General features: G+C 46.5%; 6 protein-coding genes across 6 annotated transcripts; 5 read left to right on the top strand and 1 right to left on the bottom strand.

Annotated features, from left to right (window-relative positions):
* Window positions 1-221: 221 nt before the first annotated feature.
* AGABI2DRAFT_189998 (hypothetical protein) lies at window positions 222-2,066 on the top strand. The gene is made up of 11 exons (XM_006454698.1): window positions 222-421; window positions 481-544; window positions 604-612; window positions 665-961; window positions 1,016-1,144; window positions 1,208-1,239; window positions 1,291-1,360; window positions 1,413-1,444; window positions 1,498-1,534; window positions 1,610-1,657; window positions 1,783-2,066. The coding sequence occupies exons 1-11, from the start codon at window positions 291-293 to the stop codon at window positions 1,903-1,905; spliced, it is 972 nt and encodes a 323-aa protein (XP_006454761.1). The 5' UTR covers window positions 222-290; the 3' UTR covers window positions 1,906-2,066.
* A 258-nt stretch (window positions 2,067-2,324) lies between these two features.
* Window positions 2,325-3,213, bottom strand: AGABI2DRAFT_198315 (40S ribosomal protein S27). Its single transcript, XM_006454697.1, has 5 exons — window positions 3,193-3,213; window positions 3,059-3,141; window positions 2,886-2,997; window positions 2,673-2,783; window positions 2,325-2,614 (listed from the first exon to the last, which is right to left on the bottom strand). The coding sequence occupies exons 2-5, from the start codon at window positions 3,059-3,061 to the stop codon at window positions 2,589-2,591; spliced, it is 252 nt and encodes an 83-aa protein (XP_006454760.1). The 5' UTR covers window positions 3,062-3,141; window positions 3,193-3,213; the 3' UTR covers window positions 2,325-2,588.
* Window positions 3,214-3,632: 419 nt separating this feature from the next.
* AGABI2DRAFT_189997 (hypothetical protein) lies at window positions 3,633-5,567 on the top strand. The gene is made up of 2 exons (XM_006454696.1): window positions 3,633-3,715; window positions 3,857-5,567. The coding sequence occupies exon 2, from the start codon at window positions 4,045-4,047 to the stop codon at window positions 4,957-4,959; it is 915 nt and encodes a 304-aa protein (XP_006454759.1). The 5' UTR covers window positions 3,633-3,715; window positions 3,857-4,044; the 3' UTR covers window positions 4,960-5,567.
* Window positions 5,568-7,877: 2,310 nt separating this feature from the next.
* Window positions 7,878-9,604, top strand: AGABI2DRAFT_189996 (hypothetical protein). Its single transcript, XM_006454695.1, has 8 exons — window positions 7,878-8,193; window positions 8,252-8,272; window positions 8,322-8,592; window positions 8,645-8,699; window positions 8,748-8,890; window positions 8,945-9,020; window positions 9,075-9,266; window positions 9,325-9,604. Exons 1-8 carry the CDS (start codon window positions 7,959-7,961, stop codon window positions 9,457-9,459), a joined length of 1,128 nt encoding a protein of 375 aa, XP_006454758.1. The 5' UTR covers window positions 7,878-7,958; the 3' UTR covers window positions 9,460-9,604.
* Window positions 9,605-9,711: 107 nt separating this feature from the next.
* AGABI2DRAFT_189995 (hypothetical protein) lies at window positions 9,712-10,828 on the top strand. The gene is made up of 3 exons (XM_006454694.1): window positions 9,712-9,818; window positions 9,873-10,068; window positions 10,115-10,828. The coding sequence occupies exons 1-3, from the start codon at window positions 9,766-9,768 to the stop codon at window positions 10,796-10,798; spliced, it is 933 nt and encodes a 310-aa protein (XP_006454757.1). The 5' UTR covers window positions 9,712-9,765; the 3' UTR covers window positions 10,799-10,828.
* A 173-nt stretch (window positions 10,829-11,001) lies between these two features.
* On the top strand, window positions 11,002-19,677 carry AGABI2DRAFT_215246 (hypothetical protein; the record flags this gene model as incomplete). The annotated part of the gene is made up of 42 exons (XM_006454693.1): window positions 11,002-11,258; window positions 11,311-11,553; window positions 11,606-11,723; window positions 11,779-12,133; window positions 12,188-12,289; window positions 12,345-12,637; window positions 12,693-12,735; window positions 12,787-12,827; window positions 12,880-13,080; window positions 13,133-13,264; window positions 13,317-13,334; window positions 13,389-13,601; window positions 13,660-13,774; window positions 13,829-14,162; window positions 14,216-14,228; window positions 14,280-14,570; window positions 14,632-14,990; window positions 15,041-15,230; window positions 15,280-15,329; window positions 15,381-15,482; window positions 15,543-15,662; window positions 15,709-15,742; window positions 15,791-15,923; window positions 15,976-16,074; window positions 16,124-16,308; window positions 16,359-16,520; window positions 16,613-16,836; window positions 16,898-17,142; window positions 17,194-17,313; window positions 17,366-17,490; window positions 17,543-17,764; window positions 17,813-17,860; window positions 17,911-18,104; window positions 18,179-18,266; window positions 18,317-18,341; window positions 18,394-18,521; window positions 18,571-18,610; window positions 18,772-18,830; window positions 18,929-18,984; window positions 19,183-19,237; window positions 19,291-19,482; window positions 19,540-19,677. Coding segments are annotated over 42 exons (6,162 nt in total), but the record flags the coding sequence as incomplete, so codon positions are not given.
* Between the last annotated feature and the right edge of the window lie 157 nt (window positions 19,678-19,834).

Genomic DNA, 19,834 nt, shown 5'->3' with positions numbered 1-19,834 from the left:
CCTGTGATAAATCACTTCTGATCCTCTTTTGTCCCTGTAAGGGTGTTCGCCCACAGACCTGAGAATCACAAGCTTGCATAACTTGCGCCGTTAACTTTTACCGCACGTCCATGCATCATTGCATCACCGCATCACGCCTCGGTAACCCAAATCCCGGTGTGAAGAATTCCAACTTTATCACTCAAGCTACTTAAGCATCAGCGCATTTTTACTCCAGGCAACGACAAGCCTATTGACTTTCATCTCCGCAACCCAGTATCCCGAGTTCGAACCCCCTGAAACTAAAAACAATGTCAGCCGAGGAGAATCAAGTTGAGCACGAGCAGATTGCGACGTCATTGGAGGTCGAAACAATCGAAGTCAACCTGTTTCGTTCTAAATCCTTATGGCTACCTTTCCGTAGCCGAGGTGTTTTTGGAGGGTTCGTATCTAACAATTTACGCGACTCTATGAAGACTAAAAACAGGAGTATCTTGATAGTCAGGTCATCAGCCAAGGACTAGTTTCGGCTACCAAATGCGTTGATCCACAGTTCTCTCTCCATGTAAGTGGCTTTTTTTGCTTTCTGGTGCTTGTCAAGTTTCTCATATCACTGGTTTTCAGTCGCTACATGTACGTGTTCGTCACCGAAACTGCAAAGAATGATACTGACTTAATCATTCAGTGTTACTTCTTGACCAGTGCTTCATCGTCTACGCCAATAGTCTATGAAGTAGAACGCATCAGGAATGGTCGCTCTTATGTTACACGTGCTGTCAAAGCAATACAAAATGGACGCATAGTTTTTGTAATGATGTGTTCATTCCAGAAACCGGAAACCTGGCAGCCAGGACATCAATGGCCGATGCCTACCGTCCCACAGCCCGAGGAATGCCAGCTCGAGGAATCTCAATACATAATGATGGCAGAGCGAGCCGATTTGCATCCCAAGCTTGCGGAATTCTACAAATTAGCGGCCGCAGTGCGTTCATTTTTATTCCGAATGCGTGGCGACATAACCCCAGACATGTGATAGGAGCGAGCTCGCAGTCCGATTGAAATAAGGATAGCCAAAGAAGACGACATTGCTGAAGACGGCACCGTTCGTTATATGTACTGGATGAAGGCCAGAAATATACCTAATTACGATCCACCCTTTCAAAGGGTAAGTCGGGAACATCTAATCTCTACTTCCGAGGAAAACACACTCTAACTACGAATTTTCAAGTGTATCCTGAGTTACCTTTCTGACATGAAATTGTGAGCCTATTATACCCTCTTTCGTGATCGCCTTGACTTAGTCTATGGCAGCATCATGACGGCTGCTCGAACACTTGGGCTGAAACGAAACAGCCAAGGTCCAGATGCATTGGGCATGGTCGTAAGTAGTCGGTCTGCTTCCATTTCCGAGTGAACTTAATAAGCTTGAGTAGTCAACACTGGATCACACAATTTGGTTCTACAAGTGAGTCACCACCTCGCCTTCTTTAGTATCAGGTTGACATCAGAATTATACAGCAATGATTTTGACTGCGGAGACTGGCTTCTTTATGTCGTAAGTACTGTGAAATATTCAGAGGAATGGAATGAACCTCATGCAGCCTTTGCATTTCTTCCGCGTGCATGACAGATGAATTCACCACGTACAGGATTGGGTCGTGGAGTTGTCCATGGTCGAGTACGTCGTCCACTCAATGTCCTCATTTCGCAATACAAAAAATCTCACAATTTCCAATTTCCAATTTTGATTTTTACTTTTTTCCGAACTTTCACCTTTTTACTATGGTTTATTGTTTTTGTTAGATTTACTCTCGCGACGGCAAGTTGGTTGCCGTGACATCTCAGGAAGGTGTTGTTCGGGCCAAGGTCAGAGGACCGCAAGATGTGAACGAATCCAGATCGCAATCTCCTTCCGCGAAACTCTGATCGAACCATGGAGTGTTTGATGTGCTATAGGGAATATGTTATAGATCGCGCATGGGATTAGTTTTGTCCCGCGCGAACAAGGTTTCTTGTGGACTTGGTACCATCTCTTCTCCGTAATACTAGACTTAGATTATTAATTAAACGGGAGCATTTTGATTCAAGGGAAGTAATATGGAATCAGTTCACAGCTATGTCGAGCAAGACATTATGGACTTTGAACGGGCTGCAGTCAACTTGCAGTCTGTTTCGTCGACCCTTCTGCGTACCATAGCCCCTCTCCAACCATTCCACCAATATGGTGTTAAGTATATAGCTGCGAAGTTTAGGTCTCCACGACGCTCAGGGGTTTTTTAGGCACGCGAAGTACAAAGACAATTAACAAGGAACCCACAGTATGATTCTCTAGCGTTTCATCACTTGGGAAAGTCAGGGTCACACGACTTGACTCACGAACAAGGGACCGCTCATCCTCGTCATCATTTTTCACACGAATTGAGATACCAGAAGACAGTACAACAGTATCGAGAACATAATGGAATATGGTTGGGGGAGCATGGAAGACTAGATATGAAACGAGGATCGGCGTGAAGGTGCCTAGACCGGATGCGAACTGCGAATTTGCGCGACGGGTCGGGACATCATAATGGGTCCACAAGAAATAACTAGAGGCGATAACAAGATATCTAGTTTTTTCTACGGAACGAGCAACCTGACGAGATAAAGTCAGTTTAATCGGCCACTGCCACAATTCCTCCGATATCACATACCTTCAGTCAATCTGGCTTTACCACCAGTGGGTTGGCATAGGATGCTTGTGCAAGCTGCGCAGACAACGACGGTTTGAGCATGCGAAAACACAGTTGTAATAGCAAAGCAGCCTGTGAAACAGGGATACAGGATACGTTAGACTGTGATCACAAGTATAACGGAGATAACTGCAGCGTCCAAGTTATCCTGGTTATCTGAGGCAGCCAACTTACCAGGACATTTAACATCCATGAAGTAAGAGTTTGGTGACTGCACAAGCCGCTTGAGCTTGTGTTGTCTCTTTTCGTACTCGGGCGAAGGATTAAGTAGATCAACAGCAAGAGGCTAACGACCACGTGGGTTGCGTGAACACTCAGGTCGGTATTAGGATGATAGATACGCTCACCATGGTGAAAAGTTTGAAAGGACTGGTGTGTAACAAGTACTTTTTTGAGGTGGCAAGCGCACGAACAGCGATAGCGGCAAGTTCTGTGGACAACTGTAAACAAGGTTCAAGCGGAGATTGAAGTGGGCAATTACCGATCAAATCACTTCGAATCACATCATGGCACCGGGCACAAAGCTAATTTCACATAGGGGCTGTGCGCCTCAGCTAAGGGCTGATGGTACGGGTGTATAATGCAGCGGCGTTGGACATTGCGGCATCAGAAACGCCATGGATACGTTAATTGTGACTGTCATCCGTGAGTGGAAAAGTCTTTTGTGTCGCTGAGCAGCTACTAAAAGAAGAAGGATCTAGGTGAAAATAGAACAAGGTAATCCGGGAATAGAGCGCGGTTATTGTATTGTCTTTGAGGCGAAGCCACTTACGGTACAAGAACAAAAGGGCCAAGGACGCGCATCAGGACGGGAACCACGTGTCCTTGTTCTTTCTTTTTGTGACAAAAGGATAGGAGAAAAGCTAAGTAGAGGAGAAGTGGAGGACTGACGGTAACGCATTAATTTGCTATAAAGAGCAGCCGAGGTGTCTGATTCAAACTCCCCAGGTTTGGTTTTCGTTCCCCCCGGTCCATTCTCCTATTCGCCTCATTACGCAGACCAGGTTAGTATTCGATTCACTGCACTGCAAGACACCCAACCCTGACTCATCTCCCCTTTGCCTTTGCCTCCGCTTACGCAGCCGTAGGCAAGTTCTCGATCATTCACCCCGCGCCTCATAAAGCTGACCGATCTTCCTTTATTCCCGTACAGTCTCCCTCACTCAGTGTTGCACTCGTCCTTGCACCTACTCGGCTGTCTAGTATACGACCCTCGCTACCTGCCTTTCACCCCATCCTTTTCCATCTTTATCGCCGGCCGATAATCTTTCACTCCGCATCACTCCGCCCTATATAAACTCTCTTTATCTTTATCCTCTTCTCTTTAACGATCATGGCTGCTTCCATCTCTGCAAACCTCTCTCAGACTGTCGCTCATGCCGTATCTTTCCTCACCCGCCCTCTCATGGAGATTCTCCCGGCCTCCACTACGACAAAGCTCCAAATGATCCTCGAGGCCAACCTTATCCCATATTACGCCCCCACATGGGACGTCAAAGAACCACTTCGTGGTTCTGGCCGCCGCTGCCTGACTTTAACCCCCACATGCCTTCCTCCACGCCCCATCTATGCCACCTGTTCCGCTATTAACATTTCCTGGAGTCAGTGGATCACTGCACTTGGTGGTCGCGAATTCGACTTTTTCGTTGACCCAGGTTGCGTCAGCCTCCGATTAACCGGTATTCCCGGTTCCGAGTCAAAGATCATCACTGTCTGGGCGGATGAACTGCCTTCTCCCGCGGTAGTCACGCCCAATCCTCGCTACCCCGCCGAATTTGCTTTACCAAAGAAAACGCTTTCCCAGCAACTCTCTGAGGTTGATGCTGAAGAAGATGAACAACTATTTAATATGATTGCCGATCATGTCAAGGCGCCTACGTGGCTAACCCCCATGGCCGAAACGTTCCCCATTTCGCTTCGATCGACTTCCCCACTTTCCAGCATTTCTCCTCATTCTCGTTGCAGCTCTCGCTCATCTACTTCCAGCTCAGGCTTTTCTTACGATACTTCTAGCTCTGTCTCACAGTCGAGACAAGGAGAGTACAGGCAAACACGCAGGGAGAAGGCCAGACAGTCTCGCGTCTTCATCGATACCTCGAGGAACGAGGTAACCCCCTACGATGGCGGAAAAACCACAGTTCTTACTGGTGGTGTCATGCTCGGTGGCGGTCCTAAGATGAAGGTCCCTCAGCAGCAGCATCAGGCCCCTGTAACGGCATGCAACAGCTGGCGTTCTGTTCGTGTCTAGACGTATATCTCCCATCCCTTTATCACGATACGGCATCACTTCATTAATAATCTCGACGCACATGCGACGACTTCAGAGGCTGTTTCAAGTCTACGCTTCTCACGATTTAGACGATGTGCAACCATGTTTTCACGAAACCTCGTTTACTCTGGTCCTCCCTTGCATTTTTACTCTTTCTCTTTTATCGAACTCAAGGACTCTATCAGCAATTTTGTCTGTTTTTTTATCTTCTTCATGGCAATCGTTTTGTTCTATCCTCCCTTGCATCTCTGCATTCCTGTCTGCATTCCCCCGTTTTTCTTTGCTTGTTAGTTGTGTAGTGCAGGCTTTTCCGTTTCCGCTCCTCACGAAAACCAACCTCTTGTCATGTTTTAAGTTATTCTGCTCTTTAATGGTCTTTTATGTTCCTAGCATCTGTTGATCTCATGGGCTTTGATACGTCTAGTTCGTTTTGTATACCTTCGATCGGTCGGTATTATCGTAATTCTGCCCGCTATTACCTCGTAATATTTTGTATTCGTTATCCCGTCGCCGGTTCTGGTTTCACGTGAAACCACGAACTCAGTCTTTAACAAGGATTTCGTTCTGGACTTGACGTCCCCTTGACTCATTCATTGTAAAACCCAAGGATGATGTACCATCGCTTCCGGAAATAGGTGGGGGTGATGATAGTTGTGGGGCTGACGATCGGTCCATATAATCGTCGATTTTCATGCTCAAGTTGTTTCGGATACAGTAATTAGTGCTGAACACCGCCGCTCTTTATGAGTAAAAGGGTCGGTACTGTATGTCTGGACTTTCGGCGAGAAATTTCGCGTGTCGGCATTGAAATTAAAGTATCAGATGATACATGTTGACTGCTGTTGACGACACAAGAATCGCGATATTTATACCGATACGAGCATTTTGCAAGTGGAGAACCGAAAAACCAGGTTGACAGCTCTGCATTTTGATGCCTACATTGGTATCGAGTTCTCAAGCCCGGTTTGTGGACCTGGGCTGTGGATGTCAAAAACTCTGCCACCCCTTTGCGGTGTCAAGAAGAAAGTATTCAGCTCCTGTACATGTGATGACGCAATGATATTCTGCTTTGCGGCGGAATTCCAACCGAACTATATACTCGAAGTTCGTAAAGCGCATCCCACACTGCTCCGATGACGGTGTGGCGCTACTCGATCTGCAACGGGTGAATAAATTCTGGAAGATCTGAGTCTAGACCCTCCTCCTCCAATGAAAGCGGTGTCCAGTAATTAAGGGGCTGTCTGTCGTCATTAAGTAAGGCGGAACAAGATAGAACAAGAGAAGAGGCCGATAAAAGGAAAATGAACTCATCCTGCGATCCTTTACTCCGGTGTCCGAACACGGCTGATATGGCTATGTTGATGCACGCGATTTATTTACCCAGATCCTTGCTTGCCGCTTGAAGAAACTGCACAAGCCAAAGAAACACTTAAGGTCCGAGGATTGGGAGATGGGAAATGTTTTTAACCCCACAAGGCGGTAATACAAGTCTGCATGGGGACAAGCAGGCGAAAATGTCTTGCAAGTTTGAGAGAAGACGGCCTTACGAGATCGGGATCTACATGTACAGTAATTAGCTTCTTGCTCCAAGCTTATCTGCGCATAAAGGCACTTTATGAAGTTCCAACTGCCCAGTCTTTCAATTGTGTCATAGCGTGAAGGGCTTCAGGGCGACTCTCCGTGGGATGAGATATGGGAGATGATGACCGCAACAAAATTACCGGATCGTGAAAGACATGTACAGCAGAGGGGCCCCGTTGCTATTAAAATGACTGATGGTATGGGAGGAAGTGTTCAGACTCCACTCTTTCGTCAAGGGTGAATCTAGATGCGTCGTAATGGAGACCAGGTGGAGATCAAGTGGATTTGCAGGCTTGCGGGCCAATCCAAAGAACATTCGTCAGTGAATTCAGGTGAAGCAGCTGTCCATTAGCACCAAAAATAGTTGCCACGAGAGGGGATGTCTAAAATTGATGGCCAGGCTGGGGGTAACATGACGTCGTTCCGTTTCTCTGATTGGTGCGGGGCGGAGCGTGTGTGGTGCCCCGTAAGTATTACCGCCCGGCGCCCGCCAATATTGCGATATATAAACATGGAAGTCAAAATCAAAAATATGTAATCACTAATCAGCCATCTTCACCTTCCTCCAACCCAGGTGCACGTGCACCCCCACAAATTATGACAACCAGCACAATCGAGCAGCAGAAAATTTTATATTCGAAGCAACTGGCTGCACATACCATTCGTCTGTGGAGTTCTGTTCGCACAGTACAGATGATGGCTGGGTATGATTTGAAGGCCCAACAGTTAAATGAGTTTCCGACTTCCACTTTAAGTGGCGGCCAAAGCTCGGATCGGGATAGCGAAAAAGGTTTGGATTATACTATTGTCTACCTATATTCTCTGACATAGGCTTTCCAGGGGGTGCATTGGTGGACGATGGCGCATGGATACCGCGGATAGAGAAGACAAATCATGATTACTTGTGAAGGAAGTGGCACTAGAGCTGTAAGGTCCATTGTCGATAATTTGCGCACAAGTGTTGATGCGTATATAGGCTGCATTGGGTTCACTGGGGGTGAGGTCGCTAGTTCGTGGTTGCTGAGTTCTTGTACAATGTACATCCAACTGATTAATCATAATTCTTGAATAATTTTTCCTCGTCATTGAGGTATGAGACTTGATGACTCGAATGCCATGCAACCAAAGCGGCAATAAAGAGCTGTTCGCTAGTCTTTCCTGCAACTTCTTACGTTGTTCGAAATTAGCATCGGGGAACCGTAATAGGAGTACCTGGAAGATCGGCAATCAGTCGTATCACGTGGACACTGGATAAACGACACTGCCACTGAGCAAAGAAATCCCGAATATACCGAATATAAGATATTGCAGGGTCTCCTCTGCCAAACCCGGTCACTCCTTGCTGCGACAGTCGACAGTCCTTTCTGAACCTTCCTCCGAAGCTCTTTCCTTTTACGATGCTCTCGTCATCTTCTCGGATAGCGGGATTATCATTTCGTCGGACTCTAGCCACTCATGCCTCCGCATCTTCGGAGCATGTAGCGAAGATCACTAGACACAATTGGAGAAGACAAGAGATCAAAGACATATACAATAGCCCGTTGATGGATCTTGTCTTCCGTGCGACCTCCATCCATCGCCAGCACCATGATCCCCAAAAGATCCAGCTATGTACTCTCATGAACATCAAAAGTATGCTTTATAACCGTTCTAACTCCTGATATCTCTTTGTTGAATTATCTCTGTACAGCTGGAGGATGCAGCGAGGATTGTAATTCTTCCCATTGTTCTCCGAGAGTTATGCTTGACTGTACTACTAGGCTCTTACTGTTCGCAGTCGTCGAGGTACTCAACTCCGACAACGGCTTCGAAACTTCTTGAAGTAGATCCTGTTATCGAAGCGGCACGCAAAGCAAAAGAAAACGGAAGTACTCGATTTTGCATGGGTGCAGCTTGGAGAGATCTTTCAGGACGCAAGCGTGGATTCGAAAGGATCCTAGAAATGGTCCGCGAAGTTCGCGGAATGGGTATGGAGGTCTGCACTACGCTGGGTATGCTCAGCCCGGAACAAGCACGAAAACTAAAAGAAGCGTGAGTATATAAGCTTTCTGAATCGCCGACCTGTGGCTTATCATCCTGATAGGGGACTTACTGCCTACAACCACAATTTGGACACCTCTCGTGAGTTTTATCCACAGGTAAGTTTCCTTGATCGTAGCTGGTATTTTTAATTCATGATTTTTGAGGTCATCACTACCCGGTCCTATGATGACAGGCTGGAAACCATAAACGCCGTCCGCGATGCTGGCATCAGTGTGTGTTCGGGTGGAATCTTGGGACTGGGAGAGACCGATGCCGATCGTATTGGCCTTATCTGGGAAATTTCTTGGTAAGTTCAGATGGGCAACTCGGTTAAGACAAATATCTTAACGAGAGCTTTAAGTATGCCGGAGCATCCAGAATCTTTCCCGGTGAATGCGCTCGTGCCAATACCTGGTACTCCACTCGAAAACAACGAGGTAAATAAACATCTTCAATGATTAATCATATTTATCGCTCAGTGTCTGCGATAGCCTGTGCCCCATCATACCCTTGTGCGCACCATTGCGACGGCGCGGATAGTTCTTCCCACCACCATCATCCGTCTAGCTGCCGGGAGAAACACACTTTCAGAGGCTGAGCAGGTCATGTGCTTTATGGCTGGAGCTAATGCTGTCTTCACTGGTGATCAGATGCTCACCACCCCTTGTTCGCCATGGGATGAGGTCAGTTTTTTTTTTCCGATGTGCGATCTCTGAACGGTTATTCATATAATACCAACAGGATAAGGCTCTTATGGGCCGATGGGGTCTTGAGGGCATGAGCAGTTTCGAACAATCCAGTGTTGCAAGGAAGGAGGGTGAGAGGCTCGCCGGTACATCTAGTTCTCAAACCGTTGAAACTGGAGCAAAAATCTAAATTTAGCAGCGGAGGTTAGCAGCGGAGGTTGACCGTTGAAGCCTCTGTACTTTTAGCGATATATAGAAACTTATCTAGAATGTGCATCTACGATCGGTACACCTGATTTCTGCTACAATATCAGTGAGACGGGGTTATACTCGCGGAGTCCTGATTGCTGGGTGCTGGCGAGGGTTCAATCTGCCTTGTGCTTGGCCTGGTCATTGATCGGGATATGCCGATGTGCCTCAAGTTATCATTAACCCAGTATCCAATTCTCACTTTTCGAATAGGGTTACGCGCCAACTCCACCAGTGACAACGACCAATGAGCACCGTGGGCAATCGCAAACGACGCTATGGGCAGATAGATGGTCCAGAGTCAGTAGCTATGTATTCCGTTTCTTCGCTGCCGTGCTCTAACAGTCATCACAGTATGGCCGACCTTCCCTCCGTTCCATTGAGTGATCACAATATGTGGTATTATCCCTCTCATGGGCAACATTCCGACGAAGAAGACATAAGTATTGGATTCAAGACAGGGAATTGGGGTTGCAAAACTGTGAAGGGAGCGCGGTGGGTAAGAAGGGGCAAAATTACGCCCTGGGGTCCAGGGATGGAGGACTGGGAGGTGAGCCTACTGAGCGATGCCCGTAATTCTCTGCCTGACAATACAGGCCGAGGAACGCGCTCGCAAGCGCTTGACGATGTTACTACCACAGGACCGCCGCTCTCCTTCTCCCCCGACGCTCCCTCATCTCTCACGCTCCCCTTCGCCACCCCTCACCTCACCTTATCCCCCACCTACATCTACACACCTCAGCTACTCTTCTTTCGTCCTTGACAAATCCACAACATATACATTCCGCTCAAAGCTACTCGATGAACTCGAGCATGCAACGAATGGTTTAATTGAAGGGGAAGCTACGCTACGACATGCTCTGGGAAGGCTCTGGCAGGTCATGAGTGAGGACCCTGATCATGAAGAGTTCGCGGTTCCGGTGGTGACGAAAATGGAAGATGAAGACGAAAGCCGAGAAGAGGAGCAAGATGAAAGGAGCAAAAGGGTCATGCGCGCACCCGACCTCACTCCGGCGACACATAAAATATTCATTAACAGTGAAGCAGATTTGGCTAATCATGATTCTCATTTCAGCCAGCCAGAAACGCAGTTGGAAAGCCTGCAGAAATCAATATTGCTGTTAAAGGAACTACAGGACAACGGCCGGGAGTACGTGGAACGGCTCCAAGAGATTAGAGAAGGTTTAGGCGATGTGCGGGCTCAGCGGAATACAATATGGGATATGGTGAGGGAGCGCGCCGTAAAAGAACTGCAGGATGTTGCTGTAGCGGGGCATTAATTAATATAAAAATAAAATTCTTGTCTTGTGCTTGGAGTTGTACTGGTGCCGCCACTCATCCATCTCTAACACCAACCACATCCTACTCCATCTTTACTAGTTCCGTAGCGTATCTGGCTGGATTACCTATCACTCCGGTCTGCTCTTATATTGACGCCCACTTCCCCCTTCTGCTCACTTCCCCGTCAAGCTTTCCAACCACTATGGCGTTGCCAGATATTGGCCAACTCCATATCAATGGCCTACTGCCTCAACCATCCCTTCCTCAAGACATAGTAGATACAAATGGAAGTCGAGAAATGGAGAAATTGAAGAACCTGGCGCGTCTGCTTCCTTATTCCGTTGAACCAAATTCGCAGATGCAACAAATGTTGGACTTGATTATGCGGCGAATCTATCAAGCAGTAGAGGCGCAGGATTATGACATTGGATTTTTACAATGGGATACTATGTTGGCCTTGTTCGTATCTTTGTTTTTTCCGCAGTGGATGATGCTGATGGCTTATTTACAGTTGGGTTTCGCTCAAGTATCCGATTCCCAAGGAGAAGCGAATTGCGCTCGCAAAACTATATTTTGAGCTTAGCATCACGCCTGGTATGCCCATGTCAGCGGTAGCCAGCTGCGCCGATGGGTTCCGACTCCTGACGCGGAACAAGAAGACCTTGACTGTGGAAGACATGAGACTCCCGTGGAAACCAATCTATGATATCCTCAGCCAAGATCTCTTCCTGACTCGACGACAATTCGAATACACGTAAGTCGAATAACATGTGCTGTTATCGGCTAAACCCTCATCATATTGCCAGTCAACTTTCGTGGTGTATGGGTTACATGGCCGACAATGCTCGTAGATTTTTTCATCCTGCCGCTATCAATGACATGCTTTCAACCTTCGTGCCTTTGATCGATGGAACCAAGTTAGACGTAAGTCCAGATTCATTTCATGCATCCCGGTATTCTCTAATCTTTCTTCGAACAGAGTGTTCTGTCTTCTCATTACTATCTCATGACCTTCCTACCTCTTTCTCATCCTCAAACTTATCTTCCAATGTTACTCCGCCTTTGGGAGTCCATTAACTCATACAAGTATGATGAGCGGATGTTACACCTTCTCTCAAAAGTAGCAGAGATGCACGTTGTCCCCGAAATCAGCGACCCTCATAAGATCGCACAAATCCCTGATGATGCCATCTCAGATGGAGAGACGAGACCCAATTGGTCAAAAGATACTGGCCAGGTTGATGATTCGTATTGGCCTGGTCTGTATAAGAGTGTCGGTATTTTTACCGATCATGAGTGGAATCTATTTATGTGTAAATGTCTGGCATCCATGGGTGAGCATAAGTGGCAAATTTTATATATTGTGAACCCGCTAACAAACCGAATAGAGATTTCCCTTGCCGATGGAGGTTCGCTAACTACCGGTCCGACGGCGGACAATGTCGCTGGCTTCGAAATTGGCAGGCTCCCGAAACCGCAGTGGCGTATTGGTGCGCTTCTACGAAACCTTCCCTTCTTTTTTTTCGGACTGATATATTGTTCTAGTTTCGTTGGCAAAGATCATTGTATACTCCATGGCGCCTGATGGAATTCCAGTTCCGGCCTCGAATGCACCCACCCCCATGTTTTCACCACTCCCATCCGGGATGAACACGCCTCAGCCACAAAACCCCGCTTCATCGATTGGGGACTACCTTGGATCGTCTTTGAATAAGAGGGCGTATGTCCCTCAAAAAACGTATCTTGCCGGTTCGAAGGCATTAGATTCTCTTGCCCGTTTGATTGCTTCCACCGAGAGCTTTTTCCATCCCTCTAATTCTGGCACGTGGACGCAAGATGTGAGTTTGCCATTAAGCGGACCAACTTTAGGTTACTGAGATCTGATCGTGACAGCTAAGTGCGTTCATCAAGTGCATCGCATCCGAATTCAACAAGCGTATGTATTGTGTGTTCTGCTTTACATCAAAAAAAATTTACATTTTTACAGGTTGGTTTGAGGAGCAGAAGCCGGACTGTAAGACACCTTTGGTAATATCTGAGTTATTTCTTATTGAAGAGGGACTTATTGATCGTACTCTAGAATCGAAGATTGACGAAGCAAATGAAACGCGAACTGGTGAAATCTATGAGAACGGTGGCACTTTTAGCAATGTTTTCGCCAGACTCATCGGTTGTCAACAATATTCAAGGGTGCCTGAAGTCCATGTGCGTCATGGAACCGGATCTGATCCTGGAGCCTATCTTACAACGGGCTGTTCCTTCCCTCGAGGCGTTGACCGAGGTTCGTGCCAGTATATTTCCAAAACAGCAAAAGTAGTTGATGTTGTTGCCAGACCCACCGGACCCTTGCTGTGATCAAAGCTTTAGGCGCGGTAGCGCCAGCTATCGTGTCTCGCCAGGTTTATTATGGAGGTGCTAAGCATCTCGTACCAATTCTTGAGTTGCTTATACCTGGAATTGATCTCGTGCGTCAGCCTCACTTTTTCTCGTTGTCCCGCTAACGTATTAACCAACTAGAATGATCCCTCGAAAACGGTATCTCGATCTTTTTCAAATTTGATTTGTAAAACACTCATTGAGCGAAATTAGCTTTGTACGACCTCTTTCCTGGTTGAAATCTCTCAATATATAACGATCGGAGACTTGACCGGTTTCGACGACGCTGTATCTCGGAGTGACACCGAACCGACTCTCCCACCCGAGCCTACTTATGCGTTACCTTCACTATCATTTGATGATATTGATGAGTTCGCGGACTTGACTACCAAGTTGACCCCAGATGAGGAAGATGCTTTGCTCAAGGTAATTTTCTCGCACCACTTGTCATTTCGTGTCGCGTTGATAGATATACAACATACAGGATTCAACTGGTAGTTTCCCAGACTGGATATCGAGTTTCATACGTCGTGTGATCCAACTATTAGAGAATCTACCCGAAGAAGGGCCGAACGGTTCTAGTGGAGGGGCGACAGAAGGTACGTTCCCCTTGGTTTTGCATGGACTTATATCTCATTGTTTTCTAATTATAGTTCAGGTCGTCGATGCAGTTGCTGGCGCATGCAGTCAAATTTGTGTACATCTGTCGGAGCCGCTCTTCGACATGGTTTTGAATATGGTCTATGATTATGCCAGCACGAACGTTCGAACCAATGCTGTCCGGGCCATCCACCAGCTGGTGGAATGTGTAGCAAATGCCAATCCTGTGAAGACTTTGGCCAAGTTTTTCCCAATGTGTGTCACAAATATCAAGACTGAGCTCGACAATGGGGCTAGTTCGTTGAGAACCACTTCCGCTTCACAACCGTTGCCATCCGATGCGACTTTACATTGGAATCTTGCGATCCTCCGGGGTGCCGTTTATAAGTACGTCTCTTCTTTCGTGCAAGATTTCCCTTTCTGAACAAATAATCTATCAGCGATGGACGCGCTGTGTGTTGTAATCTTTGTCGCTGTTCCTGCAACTTCTGATGTTCGCCTTAGATATTAAAATACGAGGAAGATATCATTCCTTTGCTTCGTTTTCTCAGGGATAAGACCTTCTCCAAGCGCGGTTATTCCTGGACCGGAAAACTGCTGTCCAGCCTACTGCTGACCGTCACTCACACATATCCCCTCGAAAACAAATTTGTGAATCCTGCAGAATGGAACAGCCAAGGCAAGTTTGATACCTATGCAATGGCTTGTTCATCAGTAAAACTCATTGTTTCGATATTTGCAGAATTTCGCAAGAACCACCATCGCTACTGGGGCAAGCGTTATGCTCAGGGCGAAGTAGAAGTATCTATACCTTTCAATCACCGAGGAATAACAATTGATATCGCGACATCCCTAGGTCTCATGGCATGTGCCCTCAAAAGCGGCGATCGAATTCGCACTTCGGATCTTTAGGGAATTAGTCGAGCCGACTATGGATATTCTAGAAGCATTGATGAAATCTGGTTTGTACTCAAAATACGGATGGGAATTTGCTTATAAACATGTGGGTACAGATGTACCACGGGATGCAAACTGGCGTAATGACTTTTGCAGGTATGTTTCCTCATTTCTCCTCCTGTTCCTGTTTCCCCTTGACTCAAAGTTACTCAGGTATCTAACATTCGTCCGCAATGCATTTGCTGGAATACCGACCCTGTGTGAGGAACGTATTCCTAAAGAATATTTTGAGACTTTAATATCTACGAGTGATATCCTGTGAGTGATAAATGACACCGTCTCAAGGCTAGACTGACTTGGGTCCCAAGAGACGAGATTCCAGAAATGATAGCCAACGTAGATCCAATCAAATCTGGTTTCTGTCTCACCGATCCCTCCGATCCCAAGTTCATTTTCATAACTACTCTGAGAAAGAGGTTCGGTCGATTCTTGCATGAGGCGTCCGTTGCCCTACGTCAACAGGGCGAGGAGAATACTGTTGATGCTGTTCAGATTTTGGTGGGCGTACGGAGTCAATCCATATCATCAGAAAGCTAACCTTCCCAAGGTGAGATCTATGCGGACATACTTCCTTGAATACGCCGACAGCAGAGATAGGTATGTTGAGAGACTACGATTCGATCGGATGATATCTGAGTTATTCGCCAGCTCTCAAGTTAACGGGGATAGTTACACCCAAGAGAAGAACATTGCACGACTCTACATTGGACAAAAGACATGGCCTCGAGCGGTATATGTCCGAAGAGCGAGGTAAGTCGCTGGTGAACGGTTACTGATGCGACTTTTGAATTAACTTTTCATCACTGGAAGATTTTATTCATCCGCTCGATTGAGGTGGAATGCAATAGAGCGTTCTCGGGGACCACTCGAAGATTGTCTGATTGACGATCTCGTGGAATGGTCAATCTGGCATTATCCCGTTATCCGACAGTACGTGGACCACTTCATCTATACTACGACAATTCATCTCGAACAGATCTGGTCAATCTGTATTGGAATCCATTGCAAACGTATGAATATCATATGATGTCCTTGTCTATTGACTAACATAAATTTAGGTCTATGATGGAGTGCGACGGCGTGCTCTTCCCGTTTTATTCAAGGCTCTTGAACCAGGGGAAGATGATGATCGAATGAAAGGTGCCCTGTGGACCATAAATTACTCAGCATTTGGCAAATATGCTTTGTCCGGTTGGTCCACTCGAACCCGTGCCTCTCGTCTGAGTTCAAACTTTTACAACAGAACCTAGGCTGTCCTTGACGACGGTCAAGCACCTGTTTGGCTGCCAACACAACGAAAAGCCTTCTCTACAGAATTGTGTGTCCGTCGTGTTTGAAAACTGTAAGTCAGCAGATTCGACCCCCGGGTGCTTATAATTTACATTCTCCAGGCCTGAATAGTTTTTCTGAACCATGCCATGTCATCTATAATGTTGCCAAACCGAGAGTGGATCATGCCCTTGCGTACTTGAAAACCATTATCGTTGAAACTGAGGATGACCGAAAACTTGTGTGCCGATGTCGCGAAAAAAGGATCAGCAGAATCCAAAAGATTGACGAAGTTTCACAACAGATTGTAGGCAGATCCGTCGTTGCCTTTTCTTTGATTGTCTAACGACACCATAGATAACCCATGTTCTGGATCTGTCCAACTCAGGAAAGCTGCATTGGCGGTACTCCATCTATGCCGTTCGCTGCTTGCGCACACTTGTCCGGAGAGACATTCCTGTGCAGGCAAATCAGATGCGCTATTTTCTGACCAAGTTGCACGACAACCATCCCACAATTGTGAGTATGCATTTGATCCAGATAGGGCTCGTCTAGAACTTACTACTCTTTCTAGCGATATGTAAGCCCGATGTATTACGCCAGCAGCTAAGCTCATGTACTCAACCCCATCACAGTATTCTCAGAGAGCCGTGATGAAAAGCATCCGATCCATCAAACTTCGTACCTATTGTAAAAAACCCGCGGACCTTGCCCTTATGAATGTTTCTAATCCATTGAAATGTTCCGTCACGGTGAAATCCTCTCGCCAAACCACGCCCGATTTCCTGAATGCCTACAAAATTCCGGTTGACATCTCAATCCCGAGCGCTGAACCGTGAGTGAACCAAACTAATCAAAGAAGTCATACAAATGGACTCACTCTCAAAATTTCGTAGAACATTCCATGACAAGGATCCCCCAGGTTGGCTGATTTGGAGTAGGAATGTGGATATGTACCGCGTTCCAGATCCGATTCGATCCACTTTTCAACCCTGGGATTCTTTGTGCGACGAAAGCATCTCAACGGTACTTGATATCACCACCGACCAGAAATACTGGGAGAAGATATCCGTCTACTACTCCGAGGAGAACCAGGAATCTGTCATGATCCAGGACAACGTGTCGTGTGTCAAATCAATTTGTTTGTGGTCTCTTCATGGCTCGCGGTATCAGTGTGGCTAAATTTTCACAGTCCAGCTTCTCGAAGATAAACCTTTCTCTGCTTTCAAACCCGTAGTAGAGAAGTTTATCGCTGACAAAGACCAAAACAAGCAACGTGCCGCAGCAGAACTCCTCGCTGGGGTCCTAGGAGGTAAGGACCTAATATTTGTTGATGTTGGAACTCTCATGCAAGGGTCCTCTAGGCTCCAAGCATTGGCCGACTCAGAAACAAAACGCCCTATGGGCTTGGTTCATACCCCATATGAGACATATTTTCTCGCAGAACATTAAGACCGATACTTTACCCATTTGGTCTTCATTCGTAGAGGTATGGTGTGCCTTGTCTCTCAGATTTCAGGCCTGATAAGATATCGGCTTAGTACATGCTGTACCATCGGGATCCGCGAAGAGTTCAACCCTTGGTGGACCACATTGTCGCGTCCTTCAAAGCCCTGGATTATAACGCGGAAATGGCATTTGATGCTGTCAAAGTTATCACATTCTATAGATCTTTCTACGAAGAACTCGGGAGAAAATTTTTGCCATGGACGGACGAGGCGGTAGAACGTTCTTGGGCTGAAATATCCAGCGAACATGACGATGTTTGTGCCACTATTGTTGACTTGTATTGACACTAACGGGTACCTCAGGTACGCGCGTATATAGGAGACATTTTGGTTTTTTCCGAGAACATAAAGGTCAGATTTCTCCACGTGTTTCCATTGGCGTTACCGAACCTGTCATTCAGTGGCAACCCAAGCCATCATGTCCAGAGACGGAGGCTTTTGTAAGGGAATGTCAAATCGTTCCTGCAGATTATGACATAATGGGGATGAGAGGCACCTATCATAGGACAAGGGTGCTTCAGCTAGTTGATCATTTTAGGACTTGGCGTCAGGAACGTCTGCCCGGAGTGCGAGCATTCCAATCTACGTATGATCGGTGAGTCAGATGATGATACCTTGCTTGTTGGAATCGCTGATCGTATCATTGACTTCTCTTCTTTCATAATTTAGAGTTGGAACAACTGTGTGCAAATGGCTCTATCTGTCCCTTCATGATCTTCATGCCATTTCGGCTTTCGATTATATACTCCCTCTGATGGTGCGAATATTGCTTTTGACTACCTTTCAATTGATTAAACTGCCGCACAGTCCGAAATCTTCCGATTCACAGAACGTGAGCTCCCTTTCTTTCAGGCTTCCGATCTTTCGAATCTGATGATTCGTAGTCAATGACAATGATGACCTTGCCACAAGGGCAAGTCGGCTCCTAGTGCGGATGTGTGGCGTAACCCCTCCTGTGCCACTAGTTAATCCTATATTGGATGCGATCTTCCACACGATTCAGAATTCGCCTGTGAGTGTCTCGAGTTCGTCCGTTAGCTTGGTTCTGAGTCGGAGAAAAGTCTTGGAAGGTTCGGCTTAAGGCTCTACCGCTGGTCCAAGGTGAGTCGTCGTTTCTGATTTCTACGGCCTGCTTTCCTTTGGTGGGTACAGTAAGGGAAAAAAATAGCCATACGCCGGGTTCATTTCCTTACTACCCTTTTTACCTTATTCATTTTCCATATTTTTCTTTTGAGTGGTGAACGATTGCTGATTTTATGCAGTGTTCTATTTCCGACAGCTTCCGTTGATTCCGGAAATCAAAATCGTTGAAATGCTTGAAGTAAGTAAGAAACGCAGCCTGTATCACTTAAAGACATGGGACATAGAGCGTATTGCGTTGTGCAGTGAAAATTTTAATGCTGATCTTACGTTCTTCAGGTCCTCTGCCGATGTCTTGATGATGAAGTGGTGGAAGTGCGGGAGATGGCAGCCGTGTAAGTTTCTAAGTTTCTTGCCATGCGCTCTCTCCCTTTCCTCCCTGTTTACTCCACACACATCTCCACCGATATCATGCTTCCAAATTTATTTGCTCGCCTCATTTACTCACCAATTCTATTAATCTTCGACCACTTCTCACTAATGACGTCCTAAATATATATTGGACATTTTCATGGCTCACGTCGTATTTATAGCACACTCTCTGGGATTCTACGTTTATCGCCGCGGCGCAGTATTCTGACACTCAAAGTAAGGCTCAAATTCTTTGATTGCTTTGCAAGTTCTCATCGATAGCATTTTAGGATCGATTCGTGAGGTTGTTGAAGAACAGTCACATCCCCAGTCGAAATGATGCAAACTATAATAAAGCGATACGCCAGAGGCACGCAGCCATATTAGGAATCTGCGCACTGGTGGAAAGTTATCCTTATACGGTCGAGAAGTGGTTGCCCGAATTGCTTACGGGTGTGTTGGCGGAGCACACATATGATCCAGTGAGTCTATGAATATTCATCAGTTCATTTCACTACGGTGGCTTAATGAGTTGATAGATCCCGATTTCGACAACAGTGCGCAATTGTGCCAGTAACTTCAAAAGAACGCATCAAGATACCTGGCACGAAGATTGTAAACGTTTCAATGAGGACCAGCTCGCATCATTATCTACTTTGCTATCCGGCTCGTCGTATTGTCGGTTACATTCATCTGTTCGAAAATTTGCTCGCTGACCATCGCGCATATAGATGCTTAAGGGCTTAGTATTGGACGGCATCACCTCGAGAGCCGTTCAATTAATTTCCCAATTTATCGTTGATCTATCCGACGAAAATAATCTGTCCGTCAAGT

Source organism: Agaricus bisporus (genome assembly GCF_000300575.1).
Source record: "Agaricus bisporus var. bisporus H97 unplaced genomic scaffold AGABI2scaffold_1, whole genome shotgun sequence".
Taxonomy (NCBI): domain Eukaryota; kingdom Fungi; phylum Basidiomycota; class Agaricomycetes; order Agaricales; family Agaricaceae; genus Agaricus; species Agaricus bisporus.
This window is presented reverse-complemented; position numbering and strand designations above follow the sequence as displayed.